The following is a 26,152-nucleotide window of genomic DNA, read 5'->3' as shown; positions in this document are numbered from 1 at the left end:
TAAGCACATTCACAATGAACAGGCATGCAAACACTCTAATCGTATCGATTCCATTCTGACCAAAGAGGTAAATAAGAATGTCACGATCATGTCTTGTTCTGAATAGTTTTATTGTCATGTTCTGTTAGTTTCTTTCTCATGGTTTCATGTTTTGAGTTCTAGTTTGTAGTTTGTTTCCATGCTTTTTGATTAGTTCTCACCTGTTCCCTGTTTCTTTGATTACCATCCTCTGGGTATTTAACTCTTTCCCCGCAATTTGCATAAATTTCCTTCATTTATGAGACAACGCTTCCCCGCCATTGACAGAAATTTCCAGCTTTCAGTGTTTTCACTGTTATACGGTAGGTGGGCGCTATTACACATCTTCTGAAAGAGTGCTGAAAAGCCAACCAGTTCCTTTGCCTCACTTTCTCCCTTCAGCCCCTCGGCTCCTCTAGTGGTTTGTCCTGCTGCTTGGATCCACCTTTTGGCTTCCCAACTGTTTAAACTCTGCCTTGGTTTAAAGCTCCTTCAGCTCCACCTCTGAGCCCCGGACTCCCCCTCTGCCCTTCGACCCTTGGCTCCACTGTGGTCTGTTATCCCTCAGGCTCCGCCTTGGCCTTCCAGCCCTTCCATGTCACCCTGGGTCTTGGTCTCCTCGGCTCCGCCTGGGTCTCAACTCATTGCGGCCCCACCTCTGTTGATCGGGCTCCTGATTCCATCTTGGCTCTACCGTGGGCCTTCGTCCTGGCACTGCTGTAGGTCATCCTGTGGCTTCTCCCTAAATCGCATCCTACCTGGCTCCTCCCTCCATTGTCTCCGACTTGGTGTTTCCCTCTGTCAGCCCCTCCTCAGTTACATCTGTCTCCGGTTCCTCGTACTCCTCCGGAACCCCCCTCCATCCCACCTCCTCCATGTATCATTTTTGGATTTATACTACATGCTACCTTTGACAAAGGTATCACATTTTTGGGGTACTGCAGAAACTGAGTGCAGGTTAACAACATTGCACTACATAAATATAATGCAGTTTACTGATGGTCGAGTCATTTTAGGCCTGTCACTGAAAAAGTCCATAGAAATGTGTTTTTCATTTAATGCAAGTATTTTCAAACAGTGGCCAGTAACTCGCCTACTGTATGTGAGTTCATCATTTGTGCTTTGCATTGGGCTGCGTGAGTAATGGTGGTAAAAACAACCACAATTCTTTCGTCTTTTCATCCTTACTCTGATTAATGGAAATAATCACATTATTGGTCCATATATAAACTTCGTTATTGATGAAGTATTTTATCTAATGAGTAGGCCCACAAGAAATCTGGGGGGAAATTCTGTGTATTTGACGAGAGCTGAAAGTACTATACTCATATTGATAGCCAAATGTATTATCAGAGCAACTGAATGTAAAACTATGCACAAATGGCAGGAAATGTGTAAATTCAATGGGTTGAATGCTGTATTGGTTCTTTTCACAGTATGTCGACCGACTTAATGACATGGTAGCCGCCCCTCCGCCCACCCCACCGCTGCTGGTGTCTGGTGCCCCTGGATCAGGCAAATCTCTTTTGCTGGCTAAATGGTAATTTCATCTTAATTCTAAATATTAGGTATTATTGCACAATTATGTACGTCAATCACAATAAACAATTTGTCATTTCTATGCAGGATAGAGTTACAGCAGAAACACTCCCCCAATACCCTCATTCTTTATCACTTCACTGGGCGTCCGCTCTCTACCAGCACAGATCCTGTGCTCATCATTAAACGCCTCACAGTGAAGGTGAAATACAGACACACACACACCCATACTCACACACATACATACATATTTCACTTTGTTAGGCTCTTTAACACTAGAACTACCGAAATTCTATAACTACTAGAATTGTCATAGCGGTGATTCTGACCATTCGCTGCACCGAATTTTTGTCATGTCATATTTACATTCGAAGCTTCTATTGAGGTTTTAGAATTAAGCGTTATATGTCTATCATATTTTATGACAGCATCAATATAAAAAGTGTCAAAATCTTCAATTTGAACAAAATGAATGGTTATATATACATACAGTACGTATGTCAAAATGCCCATCTTTGCAAGAATCCTCATAAACACAGTAATTTACGTCTTAAATGAAAGTAAACAAGTAAACTCAGAAAGGAAAAGCAAATGTTACAGTATAATGGACCCAGAGCTTTAGAGAAACCCGGGCAGCGCTTAAAGCGACAGCTGTCTAATTTTCCTGCTGTCTGTTATTCATATTAATCAAACAAAAGATAGAGAATCTCTCACTAATCTTGACTAATCCACTTTTGTAACTTTCATTCCGAGTAAATATATATTTCCTTATGTAAAGCAAAAATAACTATATCATGATAAATAGCCTATTACTATAATTTATTGTGATATAAAATGTTGGTCATATCGCCCACCCCTATTAAAGGATTAGTTCACTTTTAGATAAACTTTAGCTGACAATTTACTCACCCCCATGTCATCCAAGATGTCCATGTCTTTCTTTCTGCAGTTGAAAATAAATTAAGGTTTTTGATGAAAACATTCCAGGATTTTTCTCCATATAATGGACTTCAATGGGCTCCAAACGGTTCAAGGTCCAAATGACAGTTTCAGTACAGCTTCAAAGGGCTTTAAAGGCGGTATGAAATCAAATTTTACATTTCGTATTTTTATATTTAATATTGTAGTGTTTACTATAACTGATTTATCTGTGCATTTCATTATTAAAAAAAAATCAAACATGTTAACTTTCCCTCCCCCATGGAAACAACCTCTCTTCTCTCCCGGTCATGTGCTATGGCGCGAGGCCGGGGTTATCGCCCCGTCTCGTTTCTGCACCGCCTCTCAGAAACTTGTCACTGATCGTAGCATGGTGGTTAGGTGCATTATTCTCGGTGTACACAATAGCTTCTTCAAGAAGGACTTGAGGCAAAAAGAGAGAAATATATGAGAAATAAAAGCTTTTTTTATGTAAAAATTACTCAATATAGTCGGACGAACAGCTTGTCGTGATGGCTCGCACTTAGGAATGCAGCGTTTGTGAACGCGCTTACGGCGTGCCCCCCTTATAAGGGAGAGCTGAGAAAAAAGTTTTACAGAAATAAAGCCATAAAAGGCTTAAAATAAGTGAAATCTGTAGCATAAACCAGCAAAAAGTGAGGAAATATGCTCAGTAACATATCGTCGCTGTCCGATGAAAACCACGTATGTCCATTTTGCCGATTTTGAGATTTTTCGACGGATTGAATGTCCAGGTTCATTTCCGTATACAGTATGCTTCACATATCTAAATGGCCAATGAAAAGTTGTGAAATCATGTCATCTGATTTTCACGTATATCCATTTGGTGTCAAAGCTGTCAATCACACCGTGTATCTCCCGCCCTGTGGAAGCATCTCGCCGGTCTCGTGAAGTTGTTTCATCGAAGCTCAGCACTGGATAGCCGAAAGTACGACATTGAACCTCTCCACAGTTTAGTTCTAATCTAGTTCTTCACAGATTAGTTTGCTTGCTAGTATGTAAATAAACTCAGTCTCATTGATAAGATTCAGCCTTTTTTTTCTTAGTCAAACTGATCAAATTATAGCCTGTAATGCTATTGTCATGATTGTCACTAGAACATGCCTCACTCATACTGCTATCACCGCTTGCCAGAGGCTGAGAATGTCCAGCACGTATTCCTCTGTCAATATGAAACGCGACTTGGCCATTCTAATTAAAGGGGTGGTAAAACACATTCTTTAGTGTTTGTGGGGTGCATTGTAACATGTGTTCATGCTTCGTTTAAAAAAAAAAAAGCATTATTTTTCATATATTTGACCTTTATTCTACACTGCTCTGTCCCTCCTTGTATAACGGTCTGATGCTTTCCAGGTTCTATGAAGCCAGTCCCTCAAAAATACGCAATGGGCTCAGATTGGTTAGCTGGCCCAGTGTGTTGTGATTCGCTAACCGCAGTGCACGTTTGTCGGAAACGCCACGCCCCTTACCTGGAGGCTGTGCTTTGGTCAGTATTAGAAACAATGGCGTCAATAAAACCATACCAATCTGAGCCCGAATCAGACCCACAACATTTTAGTGAAGATGATCGAGCAGAACCTGTTCAGTCCTCAAGAGTAAAGACTGCGGATCTATAGTGATCGCTACTGAATGGCACTGTTACTTTTGGATTTTTAGAACGATAGCCAAATATCTGTCGCAAGAACTATTAACCCAAAACGAACACTAAACACTGGCTTTACTAGTAAGTTAGCCAAATCACACACAGAACCATGTTTAGCATGCCTGAAGATAAACAATACATAAGCTCTAATCAAAGAATAATTTACACTAATGCCAAGTTCGCTGTTGAGATTTTAAAGTTAGTGTTTGTAACGTTAGGTGTTCGTCGGATAACGTTAAGTATGAATGAGCATTTAACAGACTGGTTTGCAGAACAGCGTTGTCATCTGTTTACTTCCTTGCTACAACGTATAATTAATGTATTACTGGAAAACACATCGATGAAAAATAAATCAGGCTTACAGGTTGTGGCCCGTAAACAGCTTCTGTTTGTAAATCCAGCTTTCAGGACAAGCCGTTGTGCATATCCTGTACTGAACTCGCGAAGTTTGTGGAAGTTTTCCTCCGTGAAATGTGCAGTGGGAGCCGCGAGCCCGTCGTGCATGATTCACACTGGCCGTGTTTGTCTCACGCAGCTGACGTTGTGCGAATCCTGCATTGAACTCGTGAAGTTTGTGGAAGTTTTCCTCCGTGAGATGTGCAGCGGGAGCCCTGCGCGCGCCTGTTCCTCTGCCTAACCAATCACTAACGTTTGGTCATGACGTATGTCACACGCCGTTCGTTCGCCTTTCTCACGTTAACTGAGCACACCACCTCAGTATCAGTGATAAAACCTTGTGCATTCGGATTGTGATTTATTCACGGTGGAGAGGAGAGTTTTGTGATCGGAACGCGCTGCTCTCGTGGTGCATATCTCGTGCAATCATAACATGATTGTATGCTGTCAATAAAATGTCATATGCTTAGTATGATAAGAATAAATGCTGCCTTGAATAACAGCCCAATTCAAATGTTTACGTGCTTTTCTTCTTTTATTTTTTGAGCGGTGGTGAAATATTTTGCTCTTGTAAACACGTGCCAGTATTTAAAGAAATGCAAGTCTCTACAGCTCACGCAACCGCACAGTGCTCTGAAAGGGTCTATAAAGGATATAAACAGTGAGTTTTGAAGTGATATATTCTTGAAAACTCAGAGATGTGGATTCGGACAGCAATTACATTACCTCACGACCTTGGTGTTTGTCAAAAGCAGTCGATAATTCACAGGGTTCCTACGGGGTTTGGAAAAGTATGGAAAAGTATGGAATTTGATTTGAGTAATTTCCAGGTCTGGAAAAGTATGGAAAAAATAAATCAGAGTATGGAAAAATATTTATGTTTCCAGACTATTGTCCCTATTTCATTTTCTAAATATAAAATTAAGAATTTCTAAATGTATATAATAAATATATACACAATCGTTTTTTTCAATGAATGAATAACTTGTAGCCTAGCTATGGCAGTAAAGGTCAGGCCTGTGTGTTCCTTCCTTTTCTCAGTTCAACAGTGGTTAACGCAGCACTTTGTAGTTTGAGAAAGCAAGTTGGGTTTGAGGATAAAACAGAGTCGATAGTGGAGTCCTTAAAGGAATAGTACACCCAAAATGAAAATGTGTAATTTATTCACCCCCATGTCTTTCAAAACCATAAGACTTTATTATATTAACATTTTTAATATTTTAAATCTGAGAGATTTCAGTCCCTTTATTAAAGGACTTGTTCACCCCAAAATGAAAATGTCCTAATCATTTACTCACCTCTATGCCATCCAAGATATCCATGACTTACTTTCTTCAGTGAAAGATAAATTAAGGTTTTGAGCAACAAACTGAGTTGGTTGCCATTTTGGATGGCATTGGGGTGAGTAAATGATAAGGACATTTTCATTTTGAGGTGAACTAATCCTTTAAATATCTTCATGTGTCCAAGATTTCCAAGATTAACAAAAGTCTTATTAGTTTAGAATGACATGAGGGTAAGTAAATTATGATAGAAATAAAATTTTTGGGTAAATTAATAACCCTTTAAAAAAATTGTGACTGATTTAGCATTTTGATCGTTAAGGTCACAAAAGGCAATATTTTAATATAGGATTTCTAAATATTAGATAGCCTACATAGAGGTTTTGACTCAGAGTGTAACATACTTGTCGGCGCCGATAGCATTGTGGGTAAGTGCGTCGCCATGTAGTGCTGTTGTGCTTCGGGAGCCCGAGTTCGAGTCCTGCCTCATGGACTTTTCCCAATCCCGCCCCCCTCTCTCTCCCACCTTACTTCCTGTCTAGCTACTTTCCTATCCTAATAAAAGGCAAAAACGCCAATACTAAATCTTTAGAATGTAACACTTGTTAGCAGTTGAATTTGAAAACATTTTATCAGAACAAGTTAAATATGGTCGGAAAAATCTGTAGGAAGTCTGGAAATTCGAGTCTGGAAAATTATGGAATTTTGAAATGAAAATTGTGTAGGAACCCTGAATTCAGCCTGGGTTTTTCTCGCGGGTGGTGGGAGACGGACGGCTTCAGCCAACTCCTTCACCACTAACGGAGCGAGCTGGAAAAGACTTTTCCTGGACCACAACATCAGCAGTACAGCAGTGATTGTTCTTGCTCCGTGTAACGGGAGTTCGTTTATTCAGGGAAGAAGGAGGCGGGAACCGGCGAACGTTTAACAACTTTTAATCAAATAATAAACACAAAATGAAAGTAAAAGTCCTCACGGACGACTGCTGCGCACAAACATAACAAAACACAACTTAAAATCCAGGCCTGGTCCTCTCTCGTCCTTCACCGGTGTCGCTCGTCCTTATATGCCTCCGTGCTCCCTCATGAGAGGACTCGAGACCGGTGCGTCTCAATCACGCACACCGGTGTCGCTCGCTCGTCCACCTCGCCACTCTCCGGTTTTAACTTCTGGACATTCGTCAGCGCTGCCACACACTCGCATCTTTCACTGCCGCCATTACTGAACTACAACTCAAACTAGCGCACGACATCAACGTCATCGCTCTCAGCCACTCCCTCTGTTCGCTGATTGGACCGGTAAAAAATTGTTCGGGGGAAAACCTAAGCATACACCGCAGTCCCAGACGTAGTACTGAAGGAAAATGAAAATTGAGCGGAAGTACGTAGGAGGGCGGAGCCAGGCTACCCCCGTCCCGCAAGGAAGGCTGAACAAAGCAAGTACCCCAGACCTGCAATCCGGATGAAAATAACAGCGTTTCGTCTGCATTGCAGCAACACCACTCTAGCCTAATTATACCACAACAGCGCCGCGATACAAAATGGCCTCACCCCCCCTTATTTACTATTCTCGTCAAAGGGGTTTATGTAAATATTGAGCCTGGTGATGTCACCAACCCTGGAGGAATGTGTGAAGTCGCCTACTGGCCGTTTGCTGTAGTCCTTAGAAATTGATTTCTTTAAAAGTATCTCCCTTTGCTTTAAACTTTGAACGTTGTAACTTTGCAGATGTTGTTTATGCTCAAGCAGCAACATTACACGCTAGCTAAAGTTAGAATAGTGAAATCGTGGTTTACCATCCCTTTAATGATCGGAAGAACGCGTATCGACCACCGTTACTGTAAAATATGCACGTATGTCCATTTAAACTCAATTTTGGTCAAATGTGGATTATATCATTACACTAGCAAGAATATGGTTACATGTAAAGATGCCGTACCAAGTATGACAACGCTACATTCAACTGCTTTTGAAATACGGTGTTTTTTTCACTTCCTGAAAAGTAAGCGTTTTGGACATACGCGAGTTTCATCAAAGATTTAGAGAGAAAATACATTTATTTAAGAGATAGATCGAGTTTTTCTCCACAACTGAGTGCAAACTTCAAATCTGCCTCCATTTTGTTTGCAACGCCCAACTTCCAACGATCCAATCAATTCCAGAAGGACGAAATCAAGCCTCGCCCTACATTTTTTCTAATTTCAGAAGCCGTTTCACTCGGATATACGTCACAATACGGAGAAAAAGACGATCTCAACTTCCGCTTCATGCTGACTTTAAACGATACCAGATGATGAATAAGGGTCTTATCTAGCGAAACGATCAGTTTCTGTGAGAAACCGAGCAGTATTTATGCTATTATTTTGCCTCCTATCAGACGAGCGTGATCATCTCTGAGCTCAGCCATAACTTCCGCTAAGTGAGGTCAAAATACGAGGGTGGTCATAGATATATCGATCGTAGATGCTTCATTCTACTGATCCGTGCAAGCGCTAATGAGGCATCTACATGTACATCTATGACCGTGCTCTTATTTTGACGATCACGTTCGTCTGATAAGAGGTAAAATAAGAGCATAAATAAGAAACTGATCGTTCCGTTAGATAAGACCCTTATTCGTCTGGTATCGTTTAAAGCCCTTTGAAGCTGCCATGAAACTGTCATTTGGACCTTGAACCGTTTGGAGCCCATTGAAGTCCATTATATGGAGAAAAATCCTGGAATGTTTTCATCAAAAACCTTAATTTCTTTTCGACTGATGAAAGAAAGACATGGACATCTTGGATGACATGGGGGTGAGTAAATTATCAGCAAAAGTTTATTTAAAAGTGAACTATTCCTTTAAGGTAAGCATTTGTTAAAGAAATGCTACGATAAACTTTCAATATTTCAGTAATATGTCAAGCTTGGAACTGTCTTGTGTTTTTGAAGAATATTTTTTAATGATTCTTAAATGAATATAAAGTTCAAAATAAAAACATTTATTTGAAACAATCTTTTGTAATATTATAAATGTCTATGAGAAAACAGTAGTTAAGAAAGCATCTAATCATAGCAATGTGGATATGTTTTTACAAGGTCTGCAAGTCAGCAGTTAAGTCACGTCATGTTTATTTATACAGCACTTTATTCAATAGATTGTTTAAAAGCAAGCAGTTACGGTATTAAACATGACATCTTCAGTTTTTACTAAGAAGTGACTATCCAGTGTGTTCATGTTTTTACTCTGAGAAGATTTCCACGTTAAAGAAGACGAATGTGTTTACCAGCCGAATCAAACTTTTCCAGAATGTTCGCTTTGACCAGCTGTTTAGGCCCCGAAACGAGCACCAAACAAACTTTTCTGGTTTTGTTTGAAATTACATCACACTAGTTCGTTCTTCAATTTTGCTTGAAGCATATTGGGGGCCTGTAGATCTAGAAATTCAGGTGAGCTCCCCAACAAGTCACAGTCTGCACATTACTTCAAAAGGGCAACTTCTGTCGAATCATGTAAATGATGTTTAGCTGAATGTTTCTTCAGAATTTGATCATGTGAATGTAAATATACATTAATGCGCACATATATTTTTGAAAGAACTAAGTGTTTTTAGCTAAGAATAAACTAAAAAAGTTACACAGTGTAGCTTTCAATTTTATCTTAAACTTTCTCAAGTTTCTTTCAAATTGTCATTATTTTCATTGTGTCAGCAATTTAATCAAGCATTTAATCAAATTTAACTGCTTATTTGCTGAAATCATTCAACTGTTATTATATGTATAGCCTAAAGCACGATTTAAACCAATGTGTTTCATACATTATAACACTTTCCAGATCGTCTTTTGCAACCGACATGCGCAGTTGAACCTGCGTGACATCAGTGTGACGTAGGCTGTAAATTGGTCTATAGGTGAATGTTACATAAAGTGTTTTATAGACACACAATTCAAGCAAGTAAACTGAACCTAAAACTTTACTCTGAACCAATTTTTTTTCTCAATCATCCCTGTAGCTGCTCCAGCATTTCTGGTCTATCTCCGGCCTCTCAATGGACCCTTCTAAGATCCTCGAGGAGTTCCCACGCTGGCTAGAGAGACTTTCCGCACGTCACCATGGCAACATTATAATCATCATTGACTCCATTGACCAAATACAGGTAACGTTTCCTCAAATTACCTTCCTCATTGAGCTGTGGTGTGTTTGTCTGTGCTCATGTTTAGAGATCTCTGCTGCTAAAGAAACTAAACAACCATATCTAATAATGTCCTTCAGCATGATTCAGTTCGTTATTTTTGTACTTCCCAGAATGCCGAGCGGCACATGAAGTGGCTGATTGATCCTCTTCCTGCTAATGTGAGAGTTCTGGTGTCAGTTAATGTGGAGACCTGCCCACAGGCATGGAGGTTTGTAATGCACAAACACACATAATGACTAATTTGATTTCAGATATTATGCATGTATACAATAATATATACAGGTAGACAATCACCAAGCATACTAAACTATTTTAGATTGTGGCCCACACTGCACCTGGACCCACTCAATCCTAGAGAGGTGAAGAGTGTCACCAGTACGGAGTGTGTGAACACTGATGTCAAACTCTCCAAAGATCAGGTATATATCAGTGTCAGCCTGTGTTCATCTGTGTTTATGTATGTGGAGTTTAAGTATTTGTCTGTACTGCTGTCAAACAGGAAAAAAAGTTGGAGAGACACTGCCGTTCAGCTGCAACATGCAATGCACTCTATATCTCTCTACTAGCCAGACTCATTACCCAGTAAGTAGATGTATGTATGAGTGAGCGAGTGTTTGTGAATCTAGCAAATCTCTGTCTACTTATCTAGTGTTTGTTAATCTCTGTCTAATATATTTCTTGTTTTTTGTTTGTTTTTTGTGTGCTGTCAAATTGATTAATCGCGATTAATCGCATTCCAAAATAAAAGTTTGTGTTTATAGAATGTTTGTGTACTTTGTATAATAATTATCTATATATAAATACACATACATGCATGTATATACAGTATTTAAGAAAAATGTTACATTTATATATATATATATATATATATATATATATATATATATATATATATATATATATATATATATATATATATATATATATATATATATATATATATATATATATATATATATATATATATATATATATATATATATATATATATATATATATATATATATATATATATATATATATATATATATATATATATATATATATATATATATATTACTCACCTAAAGGATTATTAGGAACACCTGTTCAATTTCTCATTAATGCAATTATCTAATCAACCAATCACATGGCAGTTGCTTCAATGCATTTAGGGGTGTGGTCCTGGTCAAGACAATTTCTTGAACTCCAAACTGAATGTCAGAATGGGAAAGAAAGGTGATTTAAGCAATTTTGAGCGTGGCATGGTTGTTGGTGCCAGACGGGCCGGTCTGAGTATTTCACAATCTGCTCAGTTACTGGGATTTTCACGCACAACCATTTTCTAGGGTTTGCAAAGAATGGTGTGAAAAGGGAAAAACATCCTGTATGCGGCAGTCCTGTGGGTGAAAATGCCTTGTTGATGCTAGAGGTCAGAGGAGAATGGGTCGACTGATTCAAACTGATAGAAGAGCAACTTTGACTGAAATTACCGCTCGTTACAACCGAGGTATGCAGCAAAGCATTTGTGAAGCCACAACACGCACAACCTTGAGGCAGATGGGCTACAACAGCAGAAGACCCCACCGGGTACCACTCATCTCCACTACAAATAGGAAAAAGATATGAGTCTGATGAGTCTAGATTTCTGTTGAGACATTCAGATGGTAGAGTCAGAATTTGGCATAAACAGAATGAGAACATGGATCCATCATGCTTTACCACTGTGCAGGCTGCTGGTGGTGGTGTAATGGTGTGGGGGATGTTTTCTTGGCACACTTTAGGCCCCTTAGTGCCAATGGGGCATCGTTTAAATGCCACAGCCTACCTGAGCATTGTTTCTGACCATGTCCATACCTTTATGACCACCATGTACCCATCTTCTGATGGCTACTTCCAGCAGGATAATGCACCATGCTCGAATCATTTCAAATTGTTTTTTTGAACATGACAATGAGTTCACTGTACTAAAATGGCCCCCACAGTCACCAGATCTCAACCCAATAGAGCATCTTAGGGATGTGGTGGAACGGGAGCTTTGTGCCCTGGATGTGCATCCCACAAATCTCCATCAACTGCAAGATGCTATCCTATCAATATGGGCCAACATTTCTAAAGAATGCTTTCAGCACCTTGTTGAATCAATACCATGTAGAATTAAGGCAGTTCTGAAGGCGAAAGGGGGTCAAACACAGTATTAGTATGGTGTTCCTAATAATCCTTTAGGTGAGTGTATGTATATGTGCTTAACATGTTTTCTTTAACAGTTTGATATATATATTATATATATTATACAATATATACATGCAAATATTTCTTAAATATAAACATGACTATGTGTGTATTTAAATATTGTTGTGTTTTTTTATACCGCTGTAACATCCTAAAAAATCATAAACATCTCCATAACCTATAACAATCATAAATTGTTCTCACCTCTAGGTTAAAGATGTCAGGTGTTGCTTCAGGGCCCTCGGCAGTGTCCTTAAACCAGCTCAATCTCAAGTTCGAGTGCACTTGGCAGGTTGCTAATATAAATATCTAAACTACAACCAATGAAGATATTTCTAGGAAAAAATCACTTAATTTAAAAGTTTATACGAATAACCACAGAATGGTTTCTGTTTTTACTTTAAAAAGTTTCAGAATAATACAAAAACAATAATTCAATAGGCAAAAATAACATAACCTGTAAGTCTTCACATATCTTGGTGCGTGGCCTTAAGAAGTTATGACGGTCATCATCATATTGTAATTCCTTATAAGGTAAGCTACTTGCCTTGGACTCAAGCAATTACAACCAGGGTTGCCAACTTTTAAGTTCAGGTTGGAGTGAGAATTTTTTTTTTTCCTGAGGGCCGTGATATCGATTTCGATCTTGATTCAGTATCAATTCATATGTATATAGCCTACTGTACATATAAGGAAAAATAAGTTTGCTGTAGCACTATTTTAGCACTATTTTAAATGTTTCTTGGGTTAAATTATGTGCTCGCATTCATTAATATTCACTTGTGTGTGCTTATATAGGTATCATTAACGGGGGCTTAGCACAAAATCCCGGGCCCTATGCATAGGCAGTCCTGATGGGCCCCCATGTTCCATATTAAAATATATCCCAGACTTTTCAAGGGCCCTCTCTGCCCTTGGGAACCTGGTAATCAGTACTGGTTTTACCCCCAGTCCGACGCCCCTGATCATTAAAAATATTAGGATGTAAGGTATTAACGTTTTAAAATTTGACATTTAAAGAAATCTAGTTTTTGATCATATCTAAATATTTATTAAAATGCAAAACTGCAATACTTTTTGGAGCAACTAGATTAGATGCATGTATATTGATTAAAGAGCCATAAAGGCACCTACTGGGTAATGGCATTACAAATGAAAATTATTATTTTTCTAGCCACAAAATGACTCTAATTTGCCTCTTTGAATTGGAATTCTATATTTTAAACTTAATTACTACACTAATTGTAATATAAATAAGAAAAAATATTAGAAGAAAAATATTTGAAGTGGTCATTAATTGACAATTATTGCACAAATAGTATTTAGTACCAAAAGATCTCCCCAAAATATTCAATATTATTTAACTAAAATATAATTGAACAATTTATTTAATTGAAAAATAGTTAAGGTGTATGGTCACATTTGACCATCAATGAGTATGAATGTGAATTAGTAAGGAATACCTGAGGGCTAAATACAAGAAAAACATTAACATTAATGTTAACAATGTTGCATCTCCATCACTCGCCATTATAAAACGATCCTGTAAATATGTTTGACGTAGTAATCAATGCACACAATGCTGTACTGTTTACCAAAACTTGCTGCAAATACCTGTATAGTGAAGCTGTTGTGTATCCGCTTAAGCCATTCAAATGTATTGACACAGCGCTAGAAGTATTGAGAGCTCATGAGCCATGTGACCGCGCGCGCCGCCGGGAGATGAAAGCATGTTGCAACTCCGTTTTTCAACACCTCTGGCTTTAAAGGGATAGTTCACCCAAAAATGAAAGTAACCCCATCATTTACTCACCCTCAAGTCATCCTAGGTGTATATGACATTCTTCTTTCAGACGAATAAAATCTGAGTTATATTACAACAGTCCAGGCTAATCCAAGCATTAGAATTGGATTTATAGTTGCTTTGTTTTTGAAGTCCATAAAAAGTGCATCTGCCCATAAAATAACGTGCACCACGCGGCTTCAACAATTTTCAAATTTCATTTTTTTTTTTCATTTATTAAACAGGGAAGGCGGTCTGCCGAAAGTTTACTTTATACATTTTTAAATATGGATATTTTTCTTACACAAACGCATCGATTCGCTTCAGAAGGCCTTTATTAACACCCCAGAGCCGCTTGGAGCACGTTATTTGATGGGCAGATGCACTTTTTATGGACTTCAAAAACAGAGCAACTATAAATCCAATTCTAATGCTTGGATTAGCCTGAACTTTTGTAATATAACTCGTCTGAAAGAAGAATGTCATATACACCTAGGATGACTTGAGGGTGAGTAAATCATGGGCTAATTTTCATTTTTGGGTGAACTATCCCTTTAACTGTTATGCCACATTAGCGCCAAAACGCTATTTGTTTGAATTTCGCATTAAAACGTAATTTTTTTTTAAAAGCTTAGACTTTGTTTAATATAAAAAGCAGGTTTGGCAATTTGGCGTGAGATTAAGTTGGGCAAAGTGAGACCGTGAGACAGAGCCTGAAAGCGTGTGTCTTACGCCAAATGTGTGAGAGTTGGCATTTTGGCAACCCTGTTACAACTTTTGCTACAAGCACACATACATTTCTTTTGTCTTTCTTTGCAGCGGACACTTGAAGGCTTAAAGCCCCCGTCAAAACCACACAACTTTTATTATAGCTTAGTCAGTTTGAACTTCCCCTTTTAAAGATGTCATGTTTCAAAATCAGCAAGAAAAAAAGAAAACATGTTTAGCTCATTAACACTTCTAAACAAGAAAATAAGAAAACCACACTCACATCTAAAATGCAAACTTTGTTGCAAGGCAAGTTTGAATTATTCTGTTTCAAGAAATTCAAACTTCTCTTCACAATTGGAGCATTCAAATTGACTTTCCAACATATACCTCCTAACGTCATTCATACATTTTTTATTCAACTTTTCCATTTGTCTGATGACTCTTATCATCTGCTTGCCCCTCCAGATCAGCCCTCCACTGGGAGGGTTGCTTTTCTCTTTCTTTTCTGCTTTCCGGAGGTGCCTGGCGTGTTCCTTGAGTCGTTCAAAAACAAAATCTCCATAAAAATTTCAGTTTTATTTGGCACTTTTGTTATTATATTCAAATCATTTAGGAGAGATCTTGTTTCCGGGAATTTATCAGAGGAATTCAAATTTGCAAATTTTTGGTCATTTAGGGTCAACTTGACAATATACATAATAATTATACACAATACACACACACATATATTATGTAAACACAAACTTTTATTTTGGATGTGATTAATCACGATTAATTGATTTGACAGCACTATTTATGGCTCTGTGTGTGTGCAGTTCTGTTTATGTGTATCTGTTTTTGCATGTCTATATACAGTGAGTGTGAGTATATTTATAAATATTTAACTTTAGGCTGTGAGGAAAAAAAATATAATAAAAATATATAACAAAAAAAAAATATTGGACAACAGAAAATGTGCATTGTCCAATGACAAGGCTATCGGTAGATTTTGAAATGGAGCCCGTCTTGTTAATAAATAAATTACATTACACAAAGAAAAACATTTATGAACATTTATTATAAAATATGAAATGGGAAAATATAATTGATAATTATACGAAATGATAACTCTTTTAAATGATTAAAAATTGGAGAACAGAAAATGTGCATTATCCAATGACAAACCTATCAACAGAAGTGTCCGTTTGGACAAATCTACTAAGTGATAAGGTAGGCATGATTATTGGCTTACAGTAATCTTCAAATAATCAAATTCCACTCCACACTCTTAATCGGTCTCTCACTAGAACACGCTTTGTCTCTGTGTATGACAAAAAATAAATATTTAAGTTTAATCTGTCAGCTCCAGATCCTCCTGGACCTTGGACAGGACTCTACAACAGTGTGCGTTGTGTCAAGATACAGTATCACTATACAGACTGGGGCTGAAGTTGGCGCTAGACTCACTCAGCACAGATCAGGAAAAACACATCATGAAAGAGGTGAACTGTCCATCTTGAAGCAGAGAATCACTCAAAAACCACTTCAGTGCACAATTAACCATTTTCTATTATTAATTTGTATTTCTCCTTATGCAGTTATTGTGCCTGGTATGTGCCAGTCACAACGGCATCAGCGAATCAGAGGCTTTGGAGCTGTTCCCAGACCTCAGTTTTCCCGCTCTCACCTCACTACTCTACAGTCTGGAGAGACTCCTCATCATTACTTACGCCTGTGGCCTCATTCGCTTTCAGCACTCACAGGTGTGTATATGTCTCTGATCTAACTGTACAAAGAGTTTCCTCGCAATTTAGCTATATTCGGCAAGACGCCCTTTAAGGTTTCTGTGAGTAAATACTGTGATCTTTCTTGGGTGCAAATCTCACTTTCACATCTCATTAACAGAGAAATAACTAAAACAGAAAAAAAAAAAAAAAATGTTTTACACCTGCTTTGTGCTGGTGTATGTGTAACCGTGTATCCTTTTCAGGCATGTGAAGCGGTCAACCAAGAGTTTCTGGATGGAGGCAAATGCTGTGGATCCTACAGAGAGAAAATCATCCAGTTCTTTAGTCAACAGCTGGAGTAAGAACATCTCTTTATGTGTATTGCAGGGATGTCTTTTTTTCCCCCCTTCAAATAAATGTTACCATGTTTATTTACATGTGAGCACCTCATGATTAAGTGTTTTCAAGATAAAAAAATTATAATTTTAAGCAAAACTTTCAAATGCATTTTTATGTCCAAAAACATGTATGGTGTTGATTCACATTGGTTTTACAGCTTTTAAGGCAGCATTAACCCAGAAAATGTCAGGTGGTGCGACCATATATTCACTTACAATTCCCTTTCAATTTCTTTATGTATTGCCCTTTTAGTCCAATTCATAAAACTGACACTTTTCTATGTGTTCAAACACCCAATTTTCCATAAGGAGTTTTTATGTTTTGTTTGTAAAACTGTAAAAATTATTTGTATACATTATATTACGGTTTACAGTTATATTTCTTACTTCATTTTGCAATTGCAGTGGGAATTGATAGTTTTAAATGTACATTTGCTGGTCGCACCACCTGACAATTCAAACTCAATTCAAATCTAACAGGCATTAACTTAGACACCTATACACATGTTTGACCATATGCTCAAGGCTATACATGATTTTTTTTAAGCAAATACACTTTTTTATAAAAACAACACATATTCAAAGTTTTCCAGGGGTCATACCACCTGACATGATAAGTTGAATCAACCTCATCAACACTCAAAAATGTCAAATTATCTAATATTTATGGGAGGGTGACTAACATTGTTACTGCAGCAAAGGGGTCCTCTGGGGTCTTCTGTGTGATGTCTTATGCTGACACATGGTTTTCTTAAAGTAACATTGCATAAAATTGCATTTTTATGTTGGTCGCCCTCCCCCCTGACATTTGGAGAAGTACATTTTTCGGACAAAAGTTTTTAAAGTAATAGAATAGTTTTTAAATAGAAATATTTCCCTCATTTATAAGGAATTTAACATATAATCATGCAAACCAAATTTGATTTAGAATTTTACAGAGAAAATTAACCTTTTTATTGTTTTGTTTTCTGTTTGTACGTTCGGACGGTCACACCACCTGACATTTTTGGTCTTTTAAACACCACAACTCAAAAAGTCAATTTAATAAAAAAAATAATTCAAAGGGTTTCTTATAAAGGAAATATTGTAGATCTATTTGATATATGACATGTATTTATTAAAATTCGTTTTAAGAAAATAATGAATTCGGACACAAAAAATACATGTCATGTCATTGACCCACATATTTTGAATAGGGGATTTTCTGTGGGGGGTTTTTTCCTATCAAATGCCTGATATTGTCTAAGAACAAAGCCATTATCTACAAATAGCTGCCATGTTGTATTGTTTTGTTGAATCATTTTTGATGGTTCAGGCAAGACAGAGTGACATGGAGGGTGGCTGATGAGTTGCCATGGTTACTGCAGCAGCAGGAAGATCGAAGTAAACTTCAGATGAGTCTGCTTAACCTGTTTGTGTCCCAAAACCTCTACAAGAGGTACATTCTATTCTCATGTTCCTGCTCTATATATTCTTCTGTATGTATGTAAATGTGTCTGAAATAATGTCTATCTGATGTGTGTTTTTAGGGGTCATTTCTCAGAGCTGCTGGCCTACTGGCAGTTTGTTGGTAAGGATAAGTGCTCCATGGCGACGGAGTATTTCGACTCATTGAAGGAGTTTGAGAAGACCTGTGAGAGTGAGCAGAGCATGAGCCGTCTGGCCAACTTGTACGAGACGCTGGGCCGTTTCCTCAAAGACCTGGGACTGCTCAGCCAGGTGATTCAGACAAAAAGACTGATGATCATCTGTATTTAATTTTAAAGCATGTGTAAATGATGTGAATGTGTTGTTTTTAAGGCGGTGGCCCCCTTGCAGCGCTCCTTAGAGATCCGTGAAACTGCTCTGGACCCGGACCACCCAAGTGTGGCTCAGTCCCTACACCAGCTGGCAGGGGTTTACGTTCATTGGAGGAAATTTGGAAACGCAGAGCAGTTCTACAAACAAGCTATGGAGATTTGTGAAAACGCTTATGGCCCCGAACACAGCACCGTCGCAAGAGAACTTGACTCGCTCTCGCTCCTCTACCAGAAACAAAACAAGTACAGAACTTTTTTCTGTAAGGTGCAGGAAGCGGTTTCTGAGAATCATAATTGAACACTTGATATTTTATCATAATTCATGATTTTATCATAACCCTTCTTTTTTTCCCAATGATATTCCTCTGACATTTTCTCTTTTGTAATGTCTCTAAGGCATCTCTCTTTCTTCAGTCTTTCTTCAAATCTCCCTTTTGCTCACTCTCTCTCCTCCACCATGAGTGTATACGTCCCCTATTGCTGATTGGCCACAAGTGTGTTGAGGTGCTCGGTCTGATCTACTTTCAACAGCGTTTCTCAGAAATCGCTTACTGCACCTTTAATTTCATATTCATACTCCTGTGTGCAGATATTACAGTGTCTTTGTTCCAAAATCTAGTGAGCAGCCTCTGTGTCTATGTAGGGAACTACTTCTGAGACAGCAGCACAGATGACTAAACTGAAACAGCAAATCAGTTCAAGAACTATGGAAACCTAGTAAATTTGGAAATATCAGGACATTTTTTAAGTGTGATTTTCAGGTCTTGAAATCTTAAAAATAGTGAATATAAACTGTTCTAGTTATCCTCAGCTGTAAAATATTCCATTAACTAGAAATTGTTATTTGTATATTATATATTTATTGATAGAGAAATTATACACAATCACAAGTAACTGACAAAATAATTTGTCAAAAGTTGCAAAGCTAACAGTCAAATAAGCACATGAAATACATGAAATATTTCATTTGTAAATACATAGAACTGTGTTTTATTGGTAGTTTTCTTTTGAAAGAGAACATTTAGGGTCAAGATTATGCTCACCAAGGGCAAAAACTAGCACAATATAATATTTTGTAAAAATCATATTTAAAATGTAATTGTAAATGTAATTTATTCAAATGGAAAAGCAGAATTGTCAGCAGTTATTTCTTCAGTGTCAAATGATCCTTCTGAAATCATTCTAAAAAAAAAAAAACAAGTGGAAAATGTTTTCCTGCTTAATATATTTGTGTAAAATCTGATAAATTTTTTCAATTCTGATGAATAGAAAACTCAAAAGAACAGCAATTATTTTACATAGATTTTTTTAACATTATGAATGTCTTTACTTTCACTTTTGATCAATTTAATGCGTCATTGCTGAACAAAAGTATTAATCTCTTTTGTAAAAAAAAAAAAAACTTACTGACCCCAAACTGTATATTTTAAAATGTTCTTTTATTTCCTTGCAGTGCATTCTGGGATTGTCTTAAATGCATATTTGATACACGATGCTGCATTCAATTTTAGCTAAAATGAGGCATCTTTAAAGGCAGCATAATTTTAATACCTGACAATCTTTTCTGTAGAAAAACTAGTCGGCTCTCTATGGTTTGGAACCAAGGTTTAGACCCTTTGTTCATGAATAAGTAAAACACAGTACAATACATTATGTTGACATCATATACATTATGCAAAACAAATTCTGTTTTAATTTGATCTAGATATGAGCAGGCTGAGAAGTTGAGAAAGAGATCAGTCAAGATCAGACAGAAGACAGCACGACAGAAGGGCCACATGGTGAGTAAAGTTAGTAACATGTAGGCACATTGTCACACTCAATGGAGTGTGAATTCGGAGAAGTGAAAAACAGTTGTTCTCATACTGTATTTGTGTGTTCTCTCTCTAGTTTGGTTTCGCACTTTTGAAGCGACGGGCACTACAGTTAGAGGAACTGACTCTTGGAAAAGACTCAGCAGATAGTGCCAAGACTCTAAATGAGCTTGGAGTGCTTTATTACCTACAGAACAACCTGGAGTGAGTAAATCATTATTTCATACAGACCAGTACATACGATAAAGGCCATAGGGTTCCCACACATCCTGGAAAACCTGGAATTTTGAAATTCAGCTTTTCAGTCATGGAAAATGGGGAAAATATCCAAATAACTACTTCTTGGAAAAATATTTTAGTGTAAAATCATTTTTCACTAAAAATGATTGTACACACTTGGGGTGTTTTCATGATACCAAAATGTCAGTAGCCATCACAAATACACTATATTGCCAAAAGTATTGGGACACCCTCTCCAAATCATTGAATTCAAGTGTTCCAATCACTTCCATGGCCAAAGGTATATCAAATCAAGCACCTAGGCATGCAGACTCCTTCTACAAACATTTGTGAAAGAATAGGTCACTCTCTGGAGCTCAGTGAATTCAAGCGTTGTACCGTGATAGGTTGCCACCTGTGCAATAAGTCCACTCGTGAAATTTCTTCACTACTAAATATAGTGGAAAATCGATTTGGTCGAGCTCTAGCTCTGACCAAGAAACTTTCCCAAAACATACTGATTTTGGTGCCTTGACCCAGTTCGAAACCCGCTTGGAGCGGTTAGAGTAGGTCCAGTTACATTTAGTGCCGTGGTTTAGGTTAGGGGGGTGAGTGTAATGGACGTAGGCCAGTAAGAGCTGTGCATGTAAACCTCACTCCCCTGATCTCAAGAGGTGTGCTAGCGACTGACGCTACAGGCTTCGGTCTTTAGCATCTGCATGGCGTCCCCATCCTCACCCGCCTCCCACACTGGAGACTCAATTCAAATCCCTACACTGTAGAACTTTGAGATGACATCATATATAGCAAACCTGTGATGTGCATTGGTTTGCCCATTATCTCCAAAAAATTCAGAACCTCAAGGGTTTCCTCACTTTCACTGTTACCATTTTCTGTACACTTGCACAGAACAGATTGGTCCGAATGGCTTGCAACCCTTGTTAATTTACGTCTGGGTGAAAAATCATTCACAAGCAATGACTTGGTCTTTTGGTTGACCATTATCCTCACCTGAAAACCAATTGTAAGACATTGTCATTTTGATTGTCCTGAAGACTGTTCACAAAAAGCTCTTAGTACAAAGCACAGTTGCAGTGTAGAACTCACAAATGCTGTGTAAAAGTCATCTGATCATAGACTTATCACAGCATGACATACCATTCTTGGAGTATTAGGAGGTTATGTGAGATTCAGTTTCAATACTCAACACCAAAACTCTGAAATTAATAATATAATGAATTAAAGCTGCAAGCAGCGATGAAAGGGCCCTCGCACCCGGGGCCACCGCTATCCAGTGGCCTCAGGAAAACAGCGAATAGTGGGCGACATACATTTAAGCAGGTAAATATACAAAAAAATAGCAAAGTCATTTCAATGTGCCACACTTCCTGTTGCCAGCAGGTGGTGCTTTGACTATGACTGATTATTGCCATGTCGATGTCTTCAGGCCAGGACTCTTATCAAACATGTGATGTTTGGGGCAGATCAGACATTGTATGCCTGACTTTCATCAGACTTTTTCAGGCTGCCACGGACACGCCCTTCAGCGAAAACTCAAGATCTTCGCAATTTATCGCAGAGGTCTTTAGATTAGACTGTGCAAAATATGCTGTTGATCTGATTAAATCTCTAGGAGGAGTTTGTTAAAGTACGTCTGGAAATGGCAACATTTGCAACAATTTTGCTAAGAAAATTAAAAATAACTCGACTTCCGGTAGGTTTTCAGATTTTGCACCAGGAGACTTTTTTGTCAGGTATTGGGCTGTTACATGTGTCTACTGAATTTCATACCTGTACGTAAAATGTAGCGGGAGGGGCGCTTCATTGAAATTTGGTATGCTTTCGAGCTATTTTGCCACACCTAATTCTGAAACCCAAATCAGATGTAAATTTTTGCCACTTCTGACGCATGTGTAAAGTTTAATGAGTTTTCGAGCATGTTAAGGCCCTCAAAAATGCTATTCATTTCGGAGAAGAGCAATTACAATAGGGTCCTGACGCCATCGGTGCTCGGGCCCTAATGATCAATCAATTCAATCTCTATTGAGGAAATCATTTAATGTCAAGTACTGTAGGTCAGCGAGGCGAAAAGATGACTAAAATGTACGTAAAAAGGTGTGTCCATTATTTCTGAAAGGCTTAAATGTTTTATGAAATGAATTTGTATACTGTTCTTGTTCTGCAGTATTTCATTTTATAATATGCATTTCCCATTTGCAGTCATGTAATAGGCATTTTAACATGTTGGTTTCTTATAATCCAGTGCTGCAAAGATGTTTTTGACCCGATCTCTGGAAATGCGTCAGCGTGTGCTGGGGCCAGATCACCCTGACTGTGCCCAGTCTCTGAACAACCTGGCCGCGCTCCACAGTGAGAGAAAAGAGTACGAGAATGCCGAGGAGCTGTACGAAACGGCACTAGACATCCGCAAGCGAGCACTCGCCCCAGATCACCCATCTCTCGCCTATACCCTTAAACACTTGGCCATGCTCTACAAACGCAGGGTGAGAAACCACTGGAAAGACACAACACACCAACTCTGCAGAACACGTAGCAATCAAGTGGCTATTATTCATAGATTATTTATGCAATGTTCTGTCTTTTAAATATTGTTAATGAATTCCTGACCCTGTGTGCGTGTTTGTGTGTGATAGGGGAAGCTGGAAAAGGCAGTTCCTCTTTATGAACTAGCTCTTGAGATCAGAGAGAAGAGCTTCGGGCCCAAACACCCTAGTGTGGCCACTGCTTTGGTCAACCTTGCAGTGCTCTACTGCCAACTGGTGAGCAAAAACTTAGATTTCAGCCACCTGTTGAATTGTAAAACTATCCACACTCTGTATATAACACTCTGTTATTTGATGATGTGACTCATGGGATGTGTGTTTATGTTGCAGAAGCAGCACAGTGATGCACTGCCTCTGTATGAGCGTGCTCTAAAAGTATATGAGGACAGTCTTGGCCGACTGCACCCTCGTGTCGGAGAGACTCTGAAAAACCTGGCTGTACTCAGGTTAGCCATGTTTTCTTAGCTCAGCTGTATAAATTAGAATAGAGGGTATGTGCATGACGTCACCATCGGCCGGTGTTACTGTGGTTACGCCCACTGAGTGGCAAAAAGACCAGGTGGCAGCATTGGTTTTTAGCATGAATGCCGCGAAAAACACACAAAACACATCTAAAATAGTAGAGAGATTTGAGATTGACTGTATAAATAGATTTGACAAGAAATTGCAGGTATATTTTTACAGACTGCCGAAAGCTACAGAAAAGAGTAGCAACTGGATTGCTGCAATTCACAGAAACAACTGGACTCCAGGCAGCGTGTCAATATGTTGAATTTTGGGGTAAAATCATACCCTATATATTGTATTATATATTGTATTGACAACTCAATTAAATATTAACCATCATATATTCTGCATAATTGGATTTTTTTAAATAAACTTTATTTAATACATTTTAAAATTTAATAAAAATTATAATTTTTAGGGCTGGAGGATATAACGTTTATATAAATGATCACCCGTATTTAGACCTACCTATATTGTATTTAAAGCATTCACAGGCAAATTTGCTTCATGTATTTCCCCGGCATCGAAATCAGGCACATATAAATGTCAGTAAACACGATTCCTGGCTGCATGTCAATATCCATGGATCACTGGATCTTTGGCAAGTTGTAAGGAACACTGTATCAAGTCCAAACTGATAATCGTTCGATTTAGTCACGTTTTCGCAGTTTCCCCTAATTGACTGTACACTCAAAAAAAAAAAAGGTTCTATATGGAACCAAAAATGGTTCTTGGCTCGTAATCATAGGGGAACCTTTTTTAGTGCTATATAGCACCAATTTTGATGCTTCAGTGGTTCTTCACCGGTTCTTCACCGGTTCTTCAGAGGTTCTTCACCGGTTCTTTGACTATATAGCACCTCTGAAGAACCGCTGAAGAACCACTGAAGCACCAAAATTGGTGCTTTATAGCACTAAAAAAGGTTCCCCTATGATTACAAGCCTTTTTTTAGAGTGTAATCTTTGCAAATATGGAGTGCCTCAAGGGTCTGTATTAGGCCCCTTGCTGTTTTCATTATGCCGTCCCTTGGAAATATTTAGTTTTATATTTAATTTTATTGTACATATTACATTTTTATGTAAATAGTTATATCTACACAATATCTATCATGACTTGGACCAGTAAGTAACCACATATCAACCACTCTCTTTTTCAGCTATGAAGAGGGAGATTTCGAGAAGGCTGCTGAACTGTACAAGCGAGCAATGGAAATAAAGGAGGCAGAGCCGTCTCTGGTCTGTGGTAAGGCCCCCTCACGTCACTCATCTAGCGGCGACACCTTTAGCCTGCGAAGCCCCGCCCTTCCTCATGCCTCAAGGTGACATCTGACCGGACCCCTCAACACTTAACTAAGGTGTACTCTGACCTCTATTAATGAATCCATATCGGCCACACTTACGTTCAGGCCTGTGCTTGAATGCCACAAGCATGTGAAGTCTACATGGAAAAATCAAATATGCATTGGGATCCAACTTGATTCTCATTCCTACTGTAATTTACAGTATAAATCGTCAGTGTTTTAAATGTATCGCTCACTGCCACTGGGTTTATAAAATGTGCTCTTTCTCTAAAATACATTTTATACCTGTGATTTTCAACGACACATCACTCTATCGCATCAGCATACCCATGACATTTCAAGTGCACTGCTGTTACACTGAGGTGATGCTGCCTCAGAGAAAAAAAACAGTTTTACATTTTAAAATAAAAAACATTTAGGAGATATACATACATATGAAGTCGCAATTACGAGAAAAAGCATCACAATTAAAGGGATGGTTCACCCAAAAATGAAAATTCTGTCATCATTTACTCACCCTCAAGTTGTTCCAAACCTGTATGAGTTTCTTTGTTCTGCTGAACACAAAAGAAGATATTTGGAAGAATGTTTGTAACCAAGCAGATAGAGCAACCATTGACTACCATAGTAGGGAAAAAAATACTATGGTAGTCAGTGGTTGCTCTAAATTAGGGTTAGGGTTAGGTTAGATACAAAATGTGAAGGTGCAGCAATCTGCAAGTAATAGGAGCCAATTCCAAGATTTCTTCTCTTAAGACAGTAATAAGCATCCATAATTATTGATTGTTATAATATTATTTACATTTTCTCATCTGCTTGATATACAATTTATATATTTTTTCCAATTATCACTGACTAGTATAAAAATATGTCCAGTAACTAGGTTAAAGTTCAAACGTTGAAGAAGTGTATTTACCTTTGTATTTTAAGAATCATGTCTCTTCCAAAGCACCTTTCACTTGCACAGTACAAACAAGCTGGAAACAAATATAGTCACATCGCATGGCACGTGAAGTGAGATGCCGAAAAGCGGATGAGTCATCTAATCACATTGTTTCTGTCACTGCTGACTTTAGCATATGCAAATTAATGAGCATAACTTCATGCAGCAGTTTCTTGCTTACGGAT

At 38.1% G+C, this 26,152-nt stretch overlaps 1 protein-coding gene across 1 annotated transcript in view; it reads left to right on the top strand.

Moving 5' to 3' along the window:
- Positions 1 to 25,510, top strand: part of nphp3 (nephronophthisis 3) — a 37,883-nt gene extending 12,373 nt beyond the window's left edge. Inside the window, exons 11-28 of the mRNA XM_079806139.1 lie at positions 1,455 to 1,558; positions 1,645 to 1,759; positions 9,830 to 9,973; positions 10,123 to 10,220; positions 10,329 to 10,431; positions 10,512 to 10,594; positions 16,060 to 16,198; positions 16,295 to 16,459; positions 16,687 to 16,781; positions 18,137 to 18,259; positions 18,351 to 18,540; positions 18,622 to 18,863; positions 20,326 to 20,401; positions 20,511 to 20,638; positions 22,917 to 23,157; positions 23,308 to 23,433; positions 23,548 to 23,663; positions 24,881 to 25,510. Of these exons, the coding sequence (XP_079662265.1) occupies positions 1,455 to 1,558; positions 1,645 to 1,759; positions 9,830 to 9,973; positions 10,123 to 10,220; positions 10,329 to 10,431; positions 10,512 to 10,594; positions 16,060 to 16,198; positions 16,295 to 16,459; positions 16,687 to 16,781; positions 18,137 to 18,259; positions 18,351 to 18,540; positions 18,622 to 18,863; positions 20,326 to 20,401; positions 20,511 to 20,638; positions 22,917 to 23,157; positions 23,308 to 23,433; positions 23,548 to 23,663; positions 24,881 to 25,046 (2,454 nt within the window). The 3' untranslated portion in view covers positions 25,047 to 25,510. The remainder of the gene's footprint in view (positions 1 to 1,454; positions 1,559 to 1,644; positions 1,760 to 9,829; positions 9,974 to 10,122; positions 10,221 to 10,328; positions 10,432 to 10,511; positions 10,595 to 16,059; positions 16,199 to 16,294; positions 16,460 to 16,686; positions 16,782 to 18,136; positions 18,260 to 18,350; positions 18,541 to 18,621; positions 18,864 to 20,325; positions 20,402 to 20,510; positions 20,639 to 22,916; positions 23,158 to 23,307; positions 23,434 to 23,547; positions 23,664 to 24,880) is intronic.
- Positions 25,511 to 26,152: the final 642 nt, after the last annotated feature.

The sequence above is a fragment of the Gobio gobio genome (assembly GCF_949357685.1).
Source record: "Gobio gobio genome assembly, chromosome: 23".
Classification (NCBI taxonomy): Eukaryota; Metazoa; Chordata; class Actinopteri; order Cypriniformes; family Gobionidae; genus Gobio; species Gobio gobio.
This window is presented reverse-complemented; position numbering and strand designations above follow the sequence as displayed.